The 20,057-nt window shown below is 41.2% G+C and overlaps 1 protein-coding gene across 1 annotated transcript; it reads right to left on the minus strand.

Annotated features, from left to right (window-relative positions):
- Nucleotides 1-6,177: 6,177 nt before the first annotated feature.
- Nucleotides 6,178-14,414, minus strand: LOC117862846 (uncharacterized). Its single transcript, XM_034746375.2, has 11 exons — nt 14,354-14,414; nt 14,065-14,120; nt 13,390-13,600; nt 13,222-13,296; nt 12,531-13,046; nt 11,232-11,654; nt 8,398-8,507; nt 8,230-8,279; nt 8,094-8,140; nt 6,737-7,043; nt 6,178-6,487 (listed from the first exon to the last, which is right to left on the minus strand). Exons 3-10 carry the CDS (start codon nt 13,546-13,548, stop codon nt 6,744-6,746), a joined length of 1,680 nt encoding a protein of 559 aa, XP_034602266.1. The 5' UTR covers nt 13,549-13,600; nt 14,065-14,120; nt 14,354-14,414; the 3' UTR covers nt 6,178-6,487; nt 6,737-6,743.
- Nucleotides 14,415-20,057: the final 5,643 nt, after the last annotated feature.

Consider the following 20,057-nt stretch of genomic DNA (forward strand, 5'->3'; position numbering starts at 1 on the left):
ATTTTTCGTGTAACCCGATCTGCTCGCCAACCAGAAAAGACATCTACCACCAGCATTTTCGGTTGCAACGTGAAAATTTTTAGCTGTGCGCTTGAGCATGCCATAGCTAGATTTCACGGAATCTTGTGCCGGCAGGGGTACACGGCAACCTTTTCGCCTAATTCCTCGCGAGTTCAAAAATCAAACATGCGCTCTCACGCGCACCGCGGACTGCTCAGCAGGCCGCACCACGGCGAACACAGTCGCCCACGTGCTCCTCTGCAACTGCTCCTATCCCTAGGTGACGCATAGGCCTGTTGGTGACTAGTCGCCACCAGTCCGCTCCGCTCCCCCCTGTTTCATCAAGGAAAAAGCCGCCGGCTGACGCCCTCCTCATCGAGGATGTACGCGACCCTTCCTATTCCGTTCGGGCTTCCTCGCCGCAGCCGCAGAATTGAGCGAGCGGGATGCCCAAGCGGAAGCGCGGGAAGGGGAAGCCGCGCGAGGCCCTGTCCGCTGACTCTACAGCAGAGGTAATCAAGCGGATTACTTTCTCAGTTTATCCTTCCGAGCTTGGAACCACATGCTTCCTGCTACTTCATGTGCTCTTCTAGTGGAGTGGGGATCCGAGTCCTGCTTCCCACGAATCAACCACTGTACTACGGGTTGCTTTCATGGGAGGAAGGTCACTTGATCCGGATATTGTTCACAGGGGCCGTTAGAGCTCCCAACCGGCCTTTTACTACAATTTTGCTAGAACCATTTTGTTAATTTAGGACCAATTCGTGTTTCCACATTTTGTAGTATGTTCCTGCTTGGTCGTTTGGCAACTACTAATTAATGACTGATTCGTGTCAACATCAACTGGGCGAACAACACTAAAAAAACATGTAAAGAGAGAATTTAATAATCAATACATGAAAAGAGAAGGGCCTTAAAAAGAAAGGGGCTTAGCACGACCAGGCTTACCAAAATCTTATAGTCATTCAACCAATAGCAAAATACTTGCGCCATCACCAATTTTTTGCTCAGCTTCTCTGGGTATCTACCTAATAAATAGTCCGTATAATTTTTCTGGAAAAGGAGAGAGAAAGAGAGAACAGAATCAAAACGTTGTTAATGCAAACATTGGATTTCAATATTCCAGGAGAATGCAGCACGAGGGAGGACCATGGCCTCAAGACCTGCACGAAAGCACAGGAAAGATCATGTTGAAGATACGCCATCTGTTGAGATTGGAAGCATGCAATTTGGGAAGAGGGCAAATGCTCCAGCGGTAGCGGCACCTAAGGTGGGAATTTCCATACTTTCCAGGCCTTCCATAGTTCCATTTCTTGACTTTATCAGTAGAATCGATGGGCAAATGTTCTAGCTGATGCTTGCATTTGTATTGCTTATTTAGTTTTTGTTTTTCTAATATGGTCAGTTTGAATGTCCATTACAGTTCCATAAGGCACACATTTTATACTACTGTATCCACTTCTATGAAAAAAGGAGGATATCTACTGTATATGAAAGTTGCATGATAGTTACAGGAATTTTAAGAAAGTCTGTCAAACCATGTTTTATTGACTAGTTTTTATCCACTTCAAAGGTATGCATAAGAAGTGCAATGATCAGTATGAGCACTAAGCAATTTCTTAAGCCCTACGCTTCAGAGAACCTAGTGAAATGTAGCATTGTTGCATTTACCTTGGTTTTTCCTATATGTGCATGCATGGGTCTGGGATAAGGGTACCCATGGGTCCCCACCGACCAAGGTACTGGTCAGCCCTGACAAGTGGACCCACCCGAGGTGTGCTGCCGGTCACTAAATCCGACAATGAGCATGTTCCCTTAGCGAAAAAAATGCATGAGTATGTTGCTTACTGGAATTGGTAGAAGCCAAGAAGCATGGATGGTACTTCAAACATGTGTCATCAGTGCTAGAGAAACGACAAAAAAATAGTTCTTCACTGTTGTAGCTGCATAAATTATCGGAGGAGATACTGTAGGGAATGCATCAAACGCTGGTCCGGATACTTTACCCTTTTGTTTGTCTGATCTCTTATTCTATTACATCTTTCTTTCGGTCACCATGTTATTGCGCACGTTGTTTTATTTTCCATATTAGTGTTATTAATTAATGTTTACTACTTCTGCTTATGGTATGACCCAAACAGGTATCCTCGTTTAACAGAGGACGATTTTCCAACACATTGCCCATTTTGTCTCAATATTTGCAATTGCAAGGCCTGTTTTGCCGGTCACACAAAACAAATGAGGTACACATTTTCTATTGGATTCATTTCTATTTTGCCACCTGGACCCAGTGTGTTAGATCTCTTATCTAATTTCTTCCACAGGTTGACAAATGGAGTGTATCTGATGACATGAAAGTAAAATATCAGGAGACTCAGTGTGTTAGATCTTTTTCCTCCCTTGGTTGAAGGAATTTAAGCAAGAGGAGATGGAAGAGAAAAATATCAGGAGACTCGCATCACAAGTATTCAAAATAGCACCTCCACATGCCTAGCTTGTTTCATGGTGGCACAAGCTTGATTAGTAACTAGCATATGATCAAACAGAGTTGGGTTGCAGTATGCGGTAACCACATATATACACATGATATTCATTATAGCACCTCCGCATGGATGTCTACCTGGTTTTTATGGCGGCACAAGCTTGATTACTAATTAGCATATGATTAAATAGAGTTGGATTGTAGTAAGCAGTAACCACATAGATACACATGATGTGCTTGAAAGTATTGAACACCTAGATGTAGAAGAATCGGATAAACTGTTTCATTCTACCAAGGAGCTGAGGTGAGAACTGAATCCGATATGATACCACATACATCTGATATTTGATAATCAAGAGGCAACAAACATATCCAACTACTCCTAGGCAAGTAACTTAGTTTTTCAAGTTCAAAAAAGAATAAGCACCAAAAAAAATAATTTGAGTTTGGTTTCCATCCTCAGCTCTTTAGAATAGTCTTCAGCAGGTGGCCAACTCATGACAAGACAAAAAAACATGACTCCTTCCTTCTCCATCAAAAGACTTGCATCATATGCAATCATTTGCAGTTATCTGGACATAGAAATTAAAGAAAAATATAGTTCAGATCTTAACTTGAAGCAATAATCCCATCCAACTGTCACTGTGCTTGATTGCCATTGTCATTCTCGTTGCCATTGCCACCTCCATTCTTCTTTGAGCTACCCGGATGAAATGAGATAAAGCTCAAGGAGCTAAACTTATGAAGCTTCGATGCATAAGATCTTTCACTAGGTGTTGTCAGAACCACAGTTAACAAATCTGGGATCTGGAAGACATCTTGGGACTCTTGTTGTGGTATCATCGCATCAAATAAGATCGAAAGGGTTTTGCTCGAAGCCCTTTTGTTTGAAGCTGTAGGGAAACTAAAATTCTTGACATCAATGGTAAACAAGGAATATTCTTCCTTGTCGACACGGTTCACGTAGTCACCAAATAGATACTTGATGTATTTGGCACAATCGACCCTTCACTCCAAATCAACCATTATAACCTCCATGATCTTAGGACACAGCGAAGAAGTAATGTTCCATACTGCATCAACCTTGTGCTTCTCATCAACATCCACATAACAACAATCTTCAAACTGCAGATCAAGAAGGCTTGATTTTTTCTTATTTAAACGATCGATAGAACTTGACTTCTGGACCTAACTGAACACAGGATTTCCAATGCTACAGTACGCAGCCTTACGAATTAGAGACCCGATCTTCAAAACCTCTTCACTAGCTAACGCATTTTGACATTTAAATTCTCTCATGATTCCGTCAAGAAAAACATCTTCTCCCGGTTCTTCCATTTTGGCAAAAGCTTATCAAAGTACTTTCTTATATATTTCAACAACCTATTGAGCTTTGAGGCTCACTATCATTATTCGGGTCTATAACCAGATCTCCACACAATATATGAAACAAGCTTGCTATTGGAGGAACCCTGAAAGAATGACTCGTTGAGGTGCAACCTTATTGCTTATTTCAGAAGTACACACCTGGATATCACTTCTGCCATGTTTGATGTTTTACATGCAAACTCTTTGATGAAAATGGTTGACAAGACCTCACGCTCAGGGCTCCAAACAGTGGAATAAGCCATAGTTGTTTCATCTGTGCTGTTGTGGGAAGCGTCAGATTCCCCTCTATAAACCTTGGACCCATCAAATGCCACAGTGCGATCAAATAGAAATGAGCCTATTGACACGACTAGAAGTTTATCCCAATCTTCAATTACCATGCAGTGCTGCTCACTCAAGAAATCAAAGCAGCATGTCCAAAAGCTCTATTTCGGGAAAAAATTTCATTTTAAATCTGTAATAGCTTTTGAGCCAAATCGTCGCACATATTTGTAGTATCTACATATAAAGTTATAAGATTTTTTGAAGATCCCTAGGTAGTTTGTTCACGTACTTGTGTAGTTGTGTTCATTCTTTGAATATTTGACTGAGCGAAATTCGCTGGAAGCCATAGAAAAATCTCGGAGATCTAGATATCTTCCGTTTTGTCTCCTTCTCCAGCAAATTGAGCCAACATTGCTGTCTCCGCGTCCTCCGCTCTGACTTGCCGCAACAGGTGGCCTAGCTCGCAGGTTCATTGTCACGCGCCATGCCACACCTCTACCTCACGGGGCCCGTGGTGACGCCGTCCGCCTATTCCGTCGCTGCCTAGCCCCCTCCGAACCGAGCGCCTCTCCTGCACCTCTCACTGTCTCATGCTCCTCCTTTGCCTTGCACATGTGATGCCAACCTCCACTGCAAATCAACTCATTTTCTCTGGTTAAGTTTAAACATAATAGGAAAATTCTAATTGGTGAACTTTAAAGTCAGTTGTGAAATTAAGCGCTGATTTTGGCCATTAAGAATATTACTCTCAATTTCAAATTGCAGGTCGTTCTAACTTTTCTACGTATATGATTTTTGCAATGCAAATAAATATATATTATGTCTAGATACATAGATCTAGGAAAATCAAAACGATATACCATTTGAAACGGAAGGAGTATTTGAAATATCTAGTGCGAGGGGGAAAGCGAACCGTGACCCGCTACCATCCGAACCGTGCCTATTGTAGCGTTCGAACGTTCGATGCTACTCCATTTCAAATTATAAGTCATTCCAATATTTTTGAAGAGTCAAACTATTTTATATCTAACTAAAATTATAGAGAGGATCACAAAAGTTTCTAACACCGAATAGATATACTATGAAAATATATTTAATAAAGAAACTATTGATACTTATTTGGTACCATGAATATTAATACTTTATTGTATAAATTTGATCAAATTTGAGATGCTTTAAAGTTAGAATGACTTATAATTTGGAACGGGTAGAAAGTAAAATCATCTGTTGCAGACGCGCCGAACACTTATCACGCACTCCAAATAAAATAAGCCTTGTACGGTTTTCTCCTGCGTGCGTGTCCCACGACTCGATGTCAACACCGGACCCATCGAACCGTAGTTTTGTTCGGCTGGGCTGGCTTCTGGAGTTCGAACCAGACTGGCTGTGCTCTTAGAACTCGTGGCATATTTGCTAGTTAAGCTAGTGATGCAAATATTCGAGCCATCTAGCTAGTGGATTCTCGAACACTCTCAAGCCATCTAGACTGGTTTTGATCTTGACGTTTGAAGGTTCTGGGCTTTTTCAAAGTCGGCGTTTTGACTCATGTGCTTGTATGCTTTGTGCAACTTGCATATCTATAGCATTCGGTTGCGACCCTATACCAACGAGTTAGGCTGTTAGCGCAAAGGCTTGCTTGTTAAGTTTCTATTTGTGTATAAACTGCCTTTTTTTTATAAAAAAATACATGCACAAAAAGAAACCACCACCCAAAAAAAAATAAAGAGTAAATGCTGCAGTAAAGTTTGCATCAGTACCACCGGTATGAGGTGATCACTAGCCAGAACAGTTTGCCACGGCTAACGCATCATAACACATTAGTGGTATTCAGGCATCGTAAACAACAGGAATACTGTTTGTGTATTCAGTTCTTGATCAAGATGGATCAGCTCAGAAAATCCACGAACTAAATGACAAAAGCCATACCATGTAGATATTGACTGATCAGGAGACGGCTGACATGAACTTAGAAAATGGTAACATCACCAAAAGCAAGCAATTCAGTTGACTCCGCAACAACATATATAATGTCCATGCAATACTATTACTCAAATTGTAGCTTGCATTCAGGAACTGATTATCAAACATTCATACCGTTAAATGGTCTCCATGTTTTGTTCAGATCCCTGTTCAAAATGATACTAAAGTAGTTGCAGTTGCATAACAGTAGTACAAATTTAACCAGACTGTGGACACATCAGCCCATGATGCTTGAGTAAGGTTACTCCATGCATAGTTAGCAAAATAAGTAGCAGTCTAGACAAGCTAGTAAGGTTGCTTATCAGTTCCTAGTCACCGGCAAGGTTACACCCGAAGCAGATCTTGGACAAGTAAGCACGAGAGCAGGAACCTCTGCAAACAAAGATGAAAATATTAGGTGATTGGAGCACAAAAGGATTCCACACGTATACTATGCATTTGCATCAAAATGTGGTGAGCTTATTGACACCGGTACAAACTAGGAATGAGATAAAATACTAATAAACCCAAGTGAGCTTCTAAAACTTCTTTAGGCGTATCAGCAAATTTCTGTCCCTGCATCCTCTTTGTTGCTAATAAATAAACTTGGACTAGAAAACATAACTCATGGCGTACACGTACCTTCCACTCACGCATTTCTGAGCACCTTCAGCAGTGGCAATGCAGCACTACAAAACATCCTTTTGGGTTGATGTTTACTAAATTGATAAGCCCTTCCCAGCAGACCAAGGTTGGGATTCAGAATCGGTGAAGATCCAAGACCTGCTGATTTACCCCGAGACTTTTCAAGCCCTTCGAGACTGCGTTTGTCATCTAATCGGATCATCTTAAAACATGACCTGGCTTTCAGAACTGATCTCCAAAATGGGAAAAAACTTCTCCGTGCGTATTTGAGTTCCCATCCTCTAGGTATCCTGTTTCTCACAACCTGTATCATAGTGAACAAAAGATCCAAATGTCAGAAATTGCATACCAAAACATTTCAGCATGAGCAGCAGGCAGTAATAGCTTGGTATATTACATGTTATCGGAATTGTCTTAGAGTGGGATATCATAGTATAATTCAAGCAATTAATATTCTTCTAGAGTGGGATATCATGTAACTAAAGTTCATTACTTCCCTCAATTCCCTTTTCCAAGGAGCTGTGCTCACAAAGGCTAAGAAAATTCTAAATTTGACAATTTACAAAAGAAGGAGTTCAAGTGGTCCAAATAGACAGGCTGCTTTGTGTGGGTGTACATGCATAATTAAGAATAGATAAATTAGGGGCAACTACGAAGAACTAGCACTAAATCTAGTAGCACGCCTCAAACCAGAACCTTCCATAAGATGTATCCTATTTAAAAACCCAGATAATCTGACAGTGAAGTAGTTCTAGATATAAGACAGTTGGGCATTTTGCCCTTTCTGTTTTCATTGATCCAGTTGTCAGTCCAACAAGGCTTGTTTATTAAGCTTGGAGCCAGTCCCTTTCAAACAAAAGAAAGCCAAATCTGTTACACTAAACCAGAACATAGACAACATGTTTGCAAATACTTTAAGCTGCTCAACCACCTATCATCTAGAGAAACTGCCATTATGACCATAGCAAGCAATACATGGTTTGCTATAAGCTTTAGTGATTAGCTTATGGCACAATTTCCTCTGTTCCTCTAATATTTCCTCACAAGCAGAGTTAATTCACCAGCAACCCAAAAAGATGGTAAACTCGGTAAGACTATAAAATATCATGCAGGTTATTAAATGGCAACAGTGTCAGTAACAAATACCCAACCCTAGTTTTCGGATCATATTTATCTGTAGATAAACTGGACATAGTGATTTAACCAATAAAATGTTTTCCAACAGGTAAAGACACCCAAATCCAGGAATTTTTGGAGAATCAGATTCCAGTTCCCCAACATAAACTTAAAAACAGAAAGCAACCAAAAAGAGGGGATATCACTCTATCAACTTTGTCATGCCTAAAACCATTACCTTTTTTGCAGAATGTTGACAACCCGCCTCGACTCTGAACATATCCCCTGTTTTCCATCACAGAACAAATGGTGCTCATGTTCTCAAATTTTGAAAGAGTTATTTCAATTAAGACATTACACAAGTACTGACATACCATGGTTGTTAGGCAACTCTTTTTCGGACAATACATTCTCATAGGGGCAGCTTCAAAAACAAGTAGAACAAAGAAATGACAAAGAAATGAACAAGCATATTGATGGTGCAGCTGTATGTAAAATTATAATCATTGAAGCAAAGCAAAAAGGAGGTGTAGAAATAGTACAGATTTCCAACGTCGATGCTTTCTCCAGGAGGATAAAAACCACCATCTTTGAGAATAGATGAGACGTGTTCATGTACCTCTTTATGGGATACACGCATGTTATGGGGCACCTGCACATCATATTTATCTTTTTTGAGACATGAGTGATTATGCTATTGTGATAGGTCAGTGGGTCACGTGATGTTGATGATGCAGTGATGAATCAATTGATAAAGACTGTCATGAAACACTAACATAACCATTGGCAGCATAGATGACAGCAAATTGGTATGCAAAAGTTTTCAGATAAAAGAAATCACATTGCCATAGCCGTACACATGTATTTTTGTTTAATAAAAGTATGAAACATGTTAACTACATCGGATCCTTGTAGCATATCAGAACACGTCCCGCCAAGAGGGGCAACCGCCGGCCTTCCCGCGCCGCCAAGGACTTTTCTGCACCAGGTAGATCTCCGACCACCAGACTCCCGAAGTCCCGCTCCACCGCAGTCGCATCAGGCTGAGCCTGGCGGCCTGATTTGTGCTGGTCTGTGCTCAGTGCGCCCCAGAGGAAGAGGAAGGTACCGGAGAGATAGGAGAGGCACCAGAGCAGCTTCCCGCATGGTCAACTTCCCTGCAGGTCGGAGCAGGCCGAGGCCGCTCCACGCCCCGCGCATCCATCCATCGAGGGAGGGAGGTGAGCTGCCACAGACGCATGCGGGCTGAGGGAGACAGAGGTCGGGGATTTCAGATTTTTCGGTGTGGGCTCAGACGCGAAGTGCGGGAGAGGCAGTGAACTGCTCATGTAGCACGGCTTGCATAGGGGATTGGAGAGAGAATGCGATATATGCCCTGTTCTGCTTCACTTGCGTCTAGCTTCAATTTTGCTTGAACCACATGCAGGACTAGTAGTTGCTTGCGAGTTGCATCGGTAGATATTGTTCGCTTTCGAGTCTGCAGGAATTGTTAGCATCAATTCCCTGGTACCATGGCTTACTAATTCTTCCATTAATCCGTGTAGTTGCAATCAACTTATATGGGCAAAAAAACACAGCTCAGTTTTAAAACCCTGTTCATGATAGTTGCTTGATATGAATAGAATATGGAAGAGTTGAATATAGGAGTCTAATATGAGAGGTTTGCTGGAGATCATTGTCAAGTAGGAGAGAGAAATTGGATGAGAGACTCTCATTTATCTGGAATAGGGGGACAAAATAGGAGGTAGGTTGGAGTTGCTCTAAGTGCTATAAAACATAAGTTTCCCGTACTGAAGATGAAGTACTGATATCTTGACATGTTCATTAGAAAATAAAATTTCCATGCCGAAGATGAAGCACCGATGCTGACTGTGCTGATAATGTCATCATATATTGAGTAAGATGCTCTTAGTCATTAAACTTGTCACAGTGTCATCTAGCTCCCAAGACACTTAAAGTGGAGATCAAAGACCATAAACTTGTTTAAGTGTGCCACTCGGGACCAGATCTCCCAAATCATCATGTATTTTCCTACGTTCGTATTAATGTGGCAGCTCTTAAGGCATGCCACATAGGCATCTTCATGCTGACTAGGAAGATGTGGACCTCGAGTGGGACACTTAACAAGTTTAGGGTCACAAAAATGCATTGTTCAAGTTTAGGGACCTAAATGACACCGAGGGAAGTGTTCAAGGACTGCCAGTGCATTCTTCATCTTTTATGGTATGCAAATCCACTAATATAACATGTATTTGAAATTGCAATAGTTCTAACACAAACCTCAAGTCACTGGTAACTGTCCATCGTAGCTACTGCACTTCATAAATTGACATATTCATCATTTATAAGCAAGTATTCCAAACAGTCTATCAATGCGCATGTAATTAACAAACATAATAACATTGTAAATCAGGATGACTCCATGTCAACACTTTTGTTGTGCTCACTTACAGGAATTTTAGTATTTACTATACCTAATACATATCGACTGCATAAAAGCAAACTAAGAATTTTAATACAGTTATTGTAGATAATCAGTACAGACAAAATGTAGAAACAAAGTTAATGTGTCAAACCTAAAAAAAAATGTGCACCAAATGAATATTAACCATTCAACACTCCAAAAGAAATAAAATAAAATCTAATTACTAGCATGGACATATGTACTATAAAAACTTATTTCCAATATATCAATGTGGTACTTCGAGGCTTGGCTAGGTAGCCTTAAAATAAAGTACATCAGGTTTAGATGATGAAAGACATTTCAAAATCAGTAATTGGTACCAACCGCCTGAAGGCCTTTTTCGTCATAGATTACTTAAACAATTGGTGACAATTTCCTTAAAGGCCAATTTCTCTGCATTCTCAGTGAAACCAGTGGAGATGGGTTTTAGCTTCCAAGTAAGTTTAATCAAGAAGACAGATATGCAGTCCACCTTTTGGTACAACTTAATACTCTATAGGCATTAGCATTAACCTGAAGCTGAAGTGCCCCCAAGAGGGCCTAAAATAAGTTTATGCAAGTTATAGCTATTCTATTCAAACCATAAATAAACCGCTTTATGCAAGTTATAGCTATCCCATTCAAAACAGTTTTATGGTAGCTTCCAAACTAATCTGAAACCATTGCCTAAACCTATAAGAGTCTGATGTTTTGTTCTTTCTCTCAATGATTTGAGAAGTTCCAGCATTTTTATTAATCATGTTAATGCAGGAACACCAACAAAGGGTGGAAGGCGTTCTTGAGCCAAGGGAACGATATGTCTGAGGCTCTGAGGCATGTTTTTCTAAAAAGTCTGTGGTTGCTATGTTACTGCAAGTACACACTTGGCAAAAAAGACTAGAATTGTAACTACTGCTACAAACAACTCAGTACCTCTGGATGTGATCGAATATATGCATCAAGGTCTTCACCAACTTTGAGAATTGCACGGACAAGCAGTAATGCAGCAGAAGTAAGCTTTTTCTCCATCTCCAACCCCTTATTTTTCTTTTTCTTTTGACCCGTCTCTGTCTGCACCACCAAGTTAATTGTGCGGGTATGAATACGGTTTATGATAATAGAAAACCCATCTTGCTTGCCATTGCCATTTTTCTTGCGGGATGATTTAATAGAAAACCCTTCTGGCTTGCTACTGCCATTAATCTTGCAGGATGGTCCCCCACGGATCTGCTCTTGAGCTGCCAAGAGTAAAACTGCAGTCTGAACAAGTTTTCCATCCTTTATGTAATTCCAGAGCTCATTAACAAGATTATCAGTATTTTCCGCGAGCAGTCTAGTCGTATCCAAGAAGATTTTCTGCAAAAACATCCAAAGGAACATAATTCCAGGGTTTTTAGAATTTTTACAGCAGCACAATGCTGACCAACTACAAGAAATATTGCCACGCCTGAATAAAACAAAATCAAACCTTAAACTTTGCTGCGTCTACTGGAATTTGCAAACTCCTAACTAATTAAAAATGTGTATCGACGCATGGACACGTCATGTATTCAATAAGTGGATATATAAGAATGCTCAATACTTAGGTTGCGGCATTGGTGTTTTGAGATAAGAGCTCAATAACTTTTAGAGTTAATTACGCAATGTTCAATACAAAAGGTGCCGTAGTTTAAGAAAACCCCAAATGAAGCATGTTGTGTCACTTCATCCCTAAATAAACAAACCAAATTCTTCACTTTGCCCAATCCCTAGCTCTAATCCACAAAGTTCTACCCCACTTTATTGGACTGTGATCATGCTAAACAAACACAAATTCGAAGTCTCAGTCATCTGCCCACAAGTAAAAACTGACATGTCATCGCTGCAAGATCATGAAAACATATTAAAATTGTTATGTATTAGTCCAAATGTCATCTAATACGCCAGTTGCCCCTAAACAGCTAAAATTGTCTCACAGGACCCAAGTAGGGAGAGAGAAACTTGATGCCATGTCCTAATCCACCACTGCCAACACTAAAAGCTGGAGTAAGAGGGCATAAGGGAGGGGAGGGGTATGTTAGAGGTAAAGGTGGGGCAAATGAAACAATACAGCATGTATATACGGGGTCAAATGCCACATCATGCTTTACGCAGGGTTTTTTTCCATATCATGGCATCTTCATATGGGGCAAAGTGCAATTCACTCTACTTTTTAATTTTGTTATGCTGCAAAAGTAGCAATTCGAGACATACCATCTCAGGTAGGCATAGCAGATGAATAAGCTTGCAAATGTAGTTTAGATTTGCCTGACTGTCTTCCAGATCCTCCTGGTCCGGAAATGCATTGTCCTCCAGATACTTATGCAGGCAAGTGTTCTCAACTGCAACATGGAGTGGGAGTAGGTCCTCAACAATATGAGCTCCTGCAGTGCGTACATTTGCTGATGCACCATAGCTGAAGAGCAACTTGACCATGTCAACAGAAAACATTTCAGCAGCTTGGTGGAGAGGGAAATATCCATGACGGTTCATGCAGTTGGGGTTGGCACGGAACCGAGTAAGCTCCGGTGCCTTGCCCTCCAAGGCAACTTTAGCACATTTCAAAGCATTTTGCTTGACCATCTGGGTGAAGGTTTGTGGGGTGATGATAAAACCCCATCCCATGCTGAGCCCCACTTGACTGAACAAGCGAAGGAAGCGCCTCACGCTATCCTTTTCCAGTATGGGCAACAAGCTGGGAAGTTCCTCGTAGAAGGATTCATTCACTTCCTGAATTGATAAATTCACAATTGAAAAGGGTAAATGACAATCAATTATCTATTAGTAGAAGAGATAACAAAATGAACAAAGTCTTCCTCTAATGCATCACAAGCCAACAAACAGAAAAGTCGAAATAGCTGAAAGATAAATCCTTCGAATTCTATAAATGAAGATAGAAAGGAACCCAAGGAGTACGGTCTGGAATGATTATGTTGGTTCTTCTTGATGTAGCAATAATTTCACTTCTTTCATGATACCACTGAGAGAGAAAATCTGTCAACAGCCGGAGCTAAGGAAAGAAAACAGAAAAAAAAAAGAGGAATAACATAAGTGTTGCTGTTAGTTAACCTACCTCCCTGACCAACCGGGCATGAGACTTCAAGTCAAGATCGGGAGCAGGACGGCATGGAGGATAGGGAGGATTCCATGGGTCCCACTCGTCCATGACTGGTCCAGAAAGTGCAACTTCATTAGAAGCCGCCCTCGCTTCCTCCTTGTGTGTTGTCTCCATTTCTGCAGCCTTGATCTCCAGTATCACCGTTTGTCTAGCTGACAAGTTTACCCTGGAAAACGTTCCAAATCAATTTCTCCTATTTTTTTGTACTAGGGCAATATCTAGCTTGAATGCAGGATTTCCCTAAAGTACACAAAAAAACAGATCACGAGGTAGTCTGAAAATATATATTTTGGGGTCCATAATATAAACTTTTTTTTTTGAGGTAAATACAGTAGGGGAGGCCCCTACTGTGTTAAATATATTAAAATAGTGTATTTACCAAACTGGCTAGTAGCTGGGCTGGTATTCGCATGCAAAGGGCTGGTATTCGCATGCAACCATTCAGTGTTAGAAAAGAGAATACCAGCCCTTTGAGCGCGCAATCAATAAAAGAGAAAGCAGTAGCTGGGACTAGGAGTCGAAATATCATATTGACGTCGACAAGAAAAAACACATACTAATTTGAATTTCGCTAGAGATATTAAGGACCAGTCCGATCTAGGGAAGAAAGAACAAGGGTCTAAGGAACACCTGGAGTCCAACGGCGAGGCAGCTAGCGACCGGTCACCACGGGCTGCAACTAAGATCTAGAAGCAACAAAGCAGCGAATCTGAGAGATGACCTAAATCCTTCTTCTAAATCAGAAAGAAAAATTGTTTTTTTTTTGACAGATCGTAGGAAAAAAATGCTAAATTCCGGACGTGTGAGTACGCCGGTCGCCAGACAAAATTGCCGGACGGCCGTGGATGGCGACGGTAGAAGAAAGGAGAAAGAGGCAGAGAGATGTCTAGAGAGAGGTCGAAGAAGGTGGGAGCCCTACCTGCGAGATGTCTGTGTGGCGCCGGGACTCGAGGAGACGGCGGAGTGGGGATGACAGGGAAAGGAGAAGGGGGAGAAAATATTTCTCTGTTCCTACTTTATTTAAGGAGCACCGTCCTCGAGGGGGCAGGTGGCACAACGGGCCAAGGTCGCTCCTTTCTCGTTAATCGCTCCGCGTTCCAACCCATTAGAGTGAACAAAGCCCAGGAGAGCCGTGTGATTCGTTAGTTTAAAAAAAAAACCGTGATTCAGGAGCCGCATCGAGTTCAGTTTACTTTTTAGGTCTTTTTATATTCAGCAATTGAGTTTTTTTTTTCTACTGGTTACTGCCCTTCAATCTATTCTAGCTGGTATATGGTGCGTAATATCTTTTCTTCAACATGGGGATGTATACTGAATTGTGTTCACTATGAGTATATCTGACTAACCTTAGCTTAATCAGTTGTGTGTACAGTCAAAAACAATTTGTTCCGTACTTCAGTGTATATCACTACCGGAAATCGGGTGTTTGCCAAGCGCAACAATATTTGCCGAGTGCATTTTATCGGGCACTTGGCAAAGAAGCTCTTTGCCGAGTGCTGCCAAAAAACACTCAGCAAAATAATTGCACTTGGCAAAAGAGCCAAAAAAACACTCAGCAAAGCCTGGCACTCATCAAACAAGAAAAAAAACACTCAGCAAAGATGGGCACTCGCAAAGAAATATGTTTGCCAAGTGTAATTATTTGGCACTCGGCAAATAATTTCACTTTTTTTCTCATGTGACCTTGAAACTTTTTCTACTCTCCACGTAGAACATGTGGTATTCCATGTTAAAATTTGATATATTTCTGGATCTGTTCGCTATATTTAATTAGTTTATTGCATTTCTAGGAATTTTTTGGTATAAGTCAAACTTGAACTGCAAGTGATTCAAATAATAGAATAAAATGAGTAGAAAAATGATATTCATGTTATTGAGTCCAGTGTGAGGCCTTACGCGGGAAATGAAAAGAAATTTCGAACATCTTATTCAGAAAACATGACCACGAACGTGTGGCTGAATAGTTTTTAAATTCTAAAAAACCAAACGAAATCTGAAAATCATGAGATTTGTCATGATGTGATGATATCATACGTGAAGGCTGTGGTAAAAAATTGAAAAGGTTTCGCACAATTTTATCACGTACGATGTTTACAAACCAAATCATCTCAGAAGAAGAATCGTAACGTTGAGAAAGATTCGGTAAGATTTGAAGTCAAAGTGATGGTCGAATTCGGATTTGCCTTCAAAACTTTTTGTATAGGCAGTAGAGAACATAAATTATTTCATGTGAAATTTTGGTAATTTTTTGAATCGGTTTGATAATTTTAATTTATTAAGTGCAATTATAGAATTTTAATTGATATAAATTAAATTTTAGCTGTAACTGCATAAAATAATGGAGTAATATTTGTAGAAAAATCATATATGTATTGTTGAGTCAATTTGACAAGGTATTTTCAAAGTACATCGGGGAAAAGAAGGAAGACATGGTACGGAGAAGAAGGAAATGGGAAAAAAAAAGTTTGCCGAGTGCAGACACTCAGCAAAGATAAGTTTGCCGAGTGCTGTGATCTGACACTCGGCAAACTTAGCTTTATCGAGTGTTCTAGATTCGACACTCGGCAAACTCAGCACCTTATAAAAGTCACCTTACAAGTTTATCTGCTCTCCAGTCACTATGCTTGGATCTGATCATCTGAACTTGTTTTCGAGGAAAGCATAGACCTTTAATTTGAGTTAGGAATCTCTGCAGCTACTAAAAGAGATGAACTGGAGGTGCCTGTGGGGCTGGCTACACCTGAGATGTTATCATTGTCTAAGCCTCTAAGGCATCCTACATCCTGTGCGTTAGCTCATTTATAGCTAAATGAAAAGACATGGAGAGAGAGGGATCCTTGTCTTATTACCTCGGAACTTTGGAAGGTTCTACTCCCATAAGATTGTTCATTTTGAAGACTGAGGTGGGCACTGAATACAAGCAGTAATTAATTAAACAAAGTAATAACTAAACCCTTGTCGGCACATGACATATTTTACGACGAAGTCCCATTCTACCATATCAAAGGCTTTAGCAAGATCAAATTTAACATGAAGGCACAATGTTTCCATCTATTATCTATTAAGATGAAAGAAATGAATGATCTCTGGGCAACAATGATGTTGTCACCTATTCTATGCCCTTTAACAAGCATATGGGGAGTTATTATACAAGCAGGTACAAGATGCTGCAATTTAAGAGAAAGTGAGAAACAGAATTTATATGATCAACTGGGGTTAAGCAAATATTCTTTTAAGGAATAAGGAGTATGTTAGTTTTCTTTATGCCATGAAGGAAGATATTTGTTTAGGTAGAAGGTTTTTACCAAGTTCTAGATCTCATCATCAATCGAGATCTATGTTGCCATGTAGAAAGCAATATTTTTTAACCGGAGCCGCATTTTTCTTCATTGAATTAAGTATTGCAAGATTTTATTTTTCTTTGCTTGGTACAACCATGAGGTTTTTTTTTGTTTCTTCTGCTTCCTTTCTTCGTATCTTCTGTTTGGTCCCTGAAGGCTAGAAGCAAAAAGTTCAGTAAAATTATTGATAAAGCAGTCAGGTATCTCTTCATTTGTACTCATATCCTGCCCGAAATTTTCAATGAAGACGATTCTAATCTTTCTCGTTCACCTTACAACAGAGCTATGAAAGGAGGAGGTGTTTCTATCACCTTGAGCAATCCAAATTTTCTCACATCCTTGTCTATACTCAGTAATCTTATTTTGAATATGAGCGTGCTTCTTAGGTAAGCTGCCCTCTAAAAAGTTATTACAGCGAGGAGGGAGAGCCTGCGAGTTAGCTATCTCATTCTCTATAAGCTTAAGCTGATCATTGCTAGCTAATTTATTTTCCCTGACCAAGACTGAAGATGAAAACCTAGCTGTCTGGTTATTTTATGAAAAGGATGGTGAGAGAACTTGTTCCAGGCATATTTGCTTACCACTTGAAAATAGTATTCATTAAGCTACCAGTTCTCAAATTTGAAGTTCCTTTCCTGTGGGATCTAATAGAAATGGGGACAGCAAGGATAAGAGGCAAATGATCATTTTTTTTTGGTGGGGGTGGCTGCAAAGATGCACAGAGCCACATTATCTGTCGAACCTTTGAAAAGTGGGATTGGATGAAAATTCTACTACTGTCAGTCCAAGTGTAGGCTGGACCATGATAACCAAAGTAGATCAAGCCATAATTCTTAATTAAGAGGGAGGAGTTATTAATGTCAGATAAACTAGGAGAAGCATTACTAAACTTCTGATGAGCTGACAGCATTTCATTTAAATCTCCTGAAAAAAGGGAGGTCTTTTATCACAATTGGATTCTATTAGCATTTACATGATAGGGATCTCCATACATACAGATGAGCTTAAAGGAGACAGAAAAAGCATGGCTAACCACGTTATATAGATGGAATCCACTAACAGTCATTAATCGCTATAAAGCTGCTCTCATGTTTAGCCACTCATCGAGTAAACATTAGCCGTCCAATTAATCTTAAGTTTCTTCTTATTCATCAGATTCATCCTCAAGGCAATCTCTGACCATTTAATTACTCCTCACCTGAATGTACATCATATTCTCCGCACTCCACACCACATCCCTTCCTACCTTCCTTCCTCATCATTTCCTCGGCTGTAACCAATGGGAGGTGGCCAGACAACAGTTTTGAACCAACCATATATCTCCATGGCCATTAATCTCCTCAATTGGTACCTTCGTGTTCATTCCCCTCTTCCCTGTGAACCAGACAAGCCATTTCTTACATTCTCCACGAGGTGAGATCGGATGTGCTCTGGAAATCATTTCCATGCTGACCGTCGAGCTATATTTCCCTTCTCTGTGTCAGCTAAGGTGGCCGCCATTCCCTCCATTCATCTCCATAGCGCGGCATCCTTGGCTATGTACCCCTCAACTATGTTTATTATAAAGTTTGTGGAAGTGTACGGTGTTGATTACTGTGTCAACAATTGTGCTGATCCGTTCCAACTATTAAATTGTGGAAATAATGGTTCCAGGGTAAGTGCCAAACGGAGCAAACGTTCCATGTCATGTTCTTATTAAGAAGTCGGTGTAACACTAAAATCAAGTTGTATCTTGATTAAGCTTCTTCTTTTTTGCCTAAATAGTTCCAGCAATACAGTTTTGCAGGTGACCAACAGTAGTGTTGAAAGCTACTCAGCAAAGCCAAATAGACGGGTATGTTTCGATTCAGTTCACTGTAGCCACCAGCAATTAGAATTTCTGTAGTATATTTGCTAGACTTAATATCTGAGGCAAAGATTTACCTGAGCCTTAGTTGGGTTGAGTAGTGTTGTCAGGTGGTTAATCATCTTGGGATTATGGAGGGAACCACCCACTCGGACACTCCACGACGGTTCCAAGAGAGAAGATTGAGCAGAGAAGTGAGATTCAGAATCATGAAATCAGTGAAGCAAATGCCTGTAAGAATGATTCCCAAGAACATTAATCAGTCATACAGAAGTAGCAAGGTTATAAACAGACAGAATAAGTGCTTAAGCCGATTAGATCTTACTGTGTGCGATGCATCGCCCGTTGTCTTCCCCATCCTGGCGACGAAGATGAACGTCGGGAGCGATGGGAGCTCTGCCACGATGACCTCGGCCCAAGGAGCACGGGTGAGCCAAGCAGCCGCCGCCGCCTCAAGGAACGAGCAGCCACTGGCGCCGGCGTCAATCTCCTCCTGCAGTACGACCGCGCCGGCATCTCAGTCCTCAATGTTGCAGCCCTGGCACTCCCCGCCGGTTCCGACCAGAGGATGCGCGTGCCGCCCTTGTCGAGTTGGTGCCGCCGGACGCCCGGACTCAACGGCCGCGAGCCGGCGAGTACTTCTAGTCGACCTCGCAACGGTCAAATCTGCATCCGTCCTCCGATCTAGCCAGCGGGGAGCACGCACCGCGAGCTCCCTCCTATGGCGTCGGCCGTAGGTTGCAGGTGCGCGCACTACAATCCCCTCGTGGATTGAACAGTTAGAAGTCAGCAGTCAACCACATCTGACATCCCCAAGGTCTCCAAACTATCTGGAAACCCCAGACATGTTCTGGGTACCGAAGATAACCCCACGCCCCAGGTCTCCAAACTATCTGGAACGTGGAGACATGTTCTAGGTACCGCAGACAAACCCAGTGCCAAAGGTCTCGAAGCTCTCTGGACACTCCAAACATTTTTTGAATACCATAGGCGACCAATTGCCCAGGTCTCCAAACTCTGGCGGGCTCGTCCGTCTCCCGTTGCGCAGCACTTCCACACCCATCATCATCGTCATAACGAGGTCACGCCGGGTGACGAGAGAAGCACATTGGCTGCGCCGGGATTCACTAGCGGCGGCGGCGATCATCAGGAGCCGGATGCAGTTGCTGCCGCAGCTGTCCAGACTATATGTTTGGGACGATGAACTTGATGGTTATCTTTTGCAGCTTGCAAATTTATAAGTATCTTCAACTCATCATATACACATCGCGTTGACTGATACGATAATAGTACTTTTACAATCTGTCTGCTAACCTCTGATGTGTTATACCCTAGTTTGGGATTATTTCTTTCATTAGAATGTGCAGAAGAGAGTTGTAGAGTATTCTGAGCACCTGGTCAACTCTCTTTGTAAATCGTATGTCGACAAAGACGAT

The sequence above is a fragment of the Setaria viridis genome, chromosome 7 (genome assembly GCF_005286985.2).
Source record: "Setaria viridis chromosome 7, Setaria_viridis_v4.0, whole genome shotgun sequence".
Classification (NCBI taxonomy): domain Eukaryota; kingdom Viridiplantae; phylum Streptophyta; class Magnoliopsida; order Poales; family Poaceae; genus Setaria; species Setaria viridis.

What these genes read in the sequence shown, in the direction of transcription:
- LOC117862846 (XM_034746375.2), bottom strand. Translation starts at nt 13,548, where the DNA reads ATGGAGACAACACACAAGGAGGAAGCGAGGGCGGCTTCTAATGAAGTT. An exon ending in AGCATCGACGTTGGAAATCT is followed by an intron (nt 8,280 to 8,397) that starts GTACTATTTCTA and finishes TTGTTTTTGAAG; the next exon opens with CTGCCCCTATGAGAATGTAT. An exon ending in AGAGTTGCCTAACAACCATG is followed by an intron (nt 8,141 to 8,229) that starts GTATGTCAGTAC and finishes GATGGAAAACAG; the next exon opens with GGGATATGTTCAGAGTCGAG.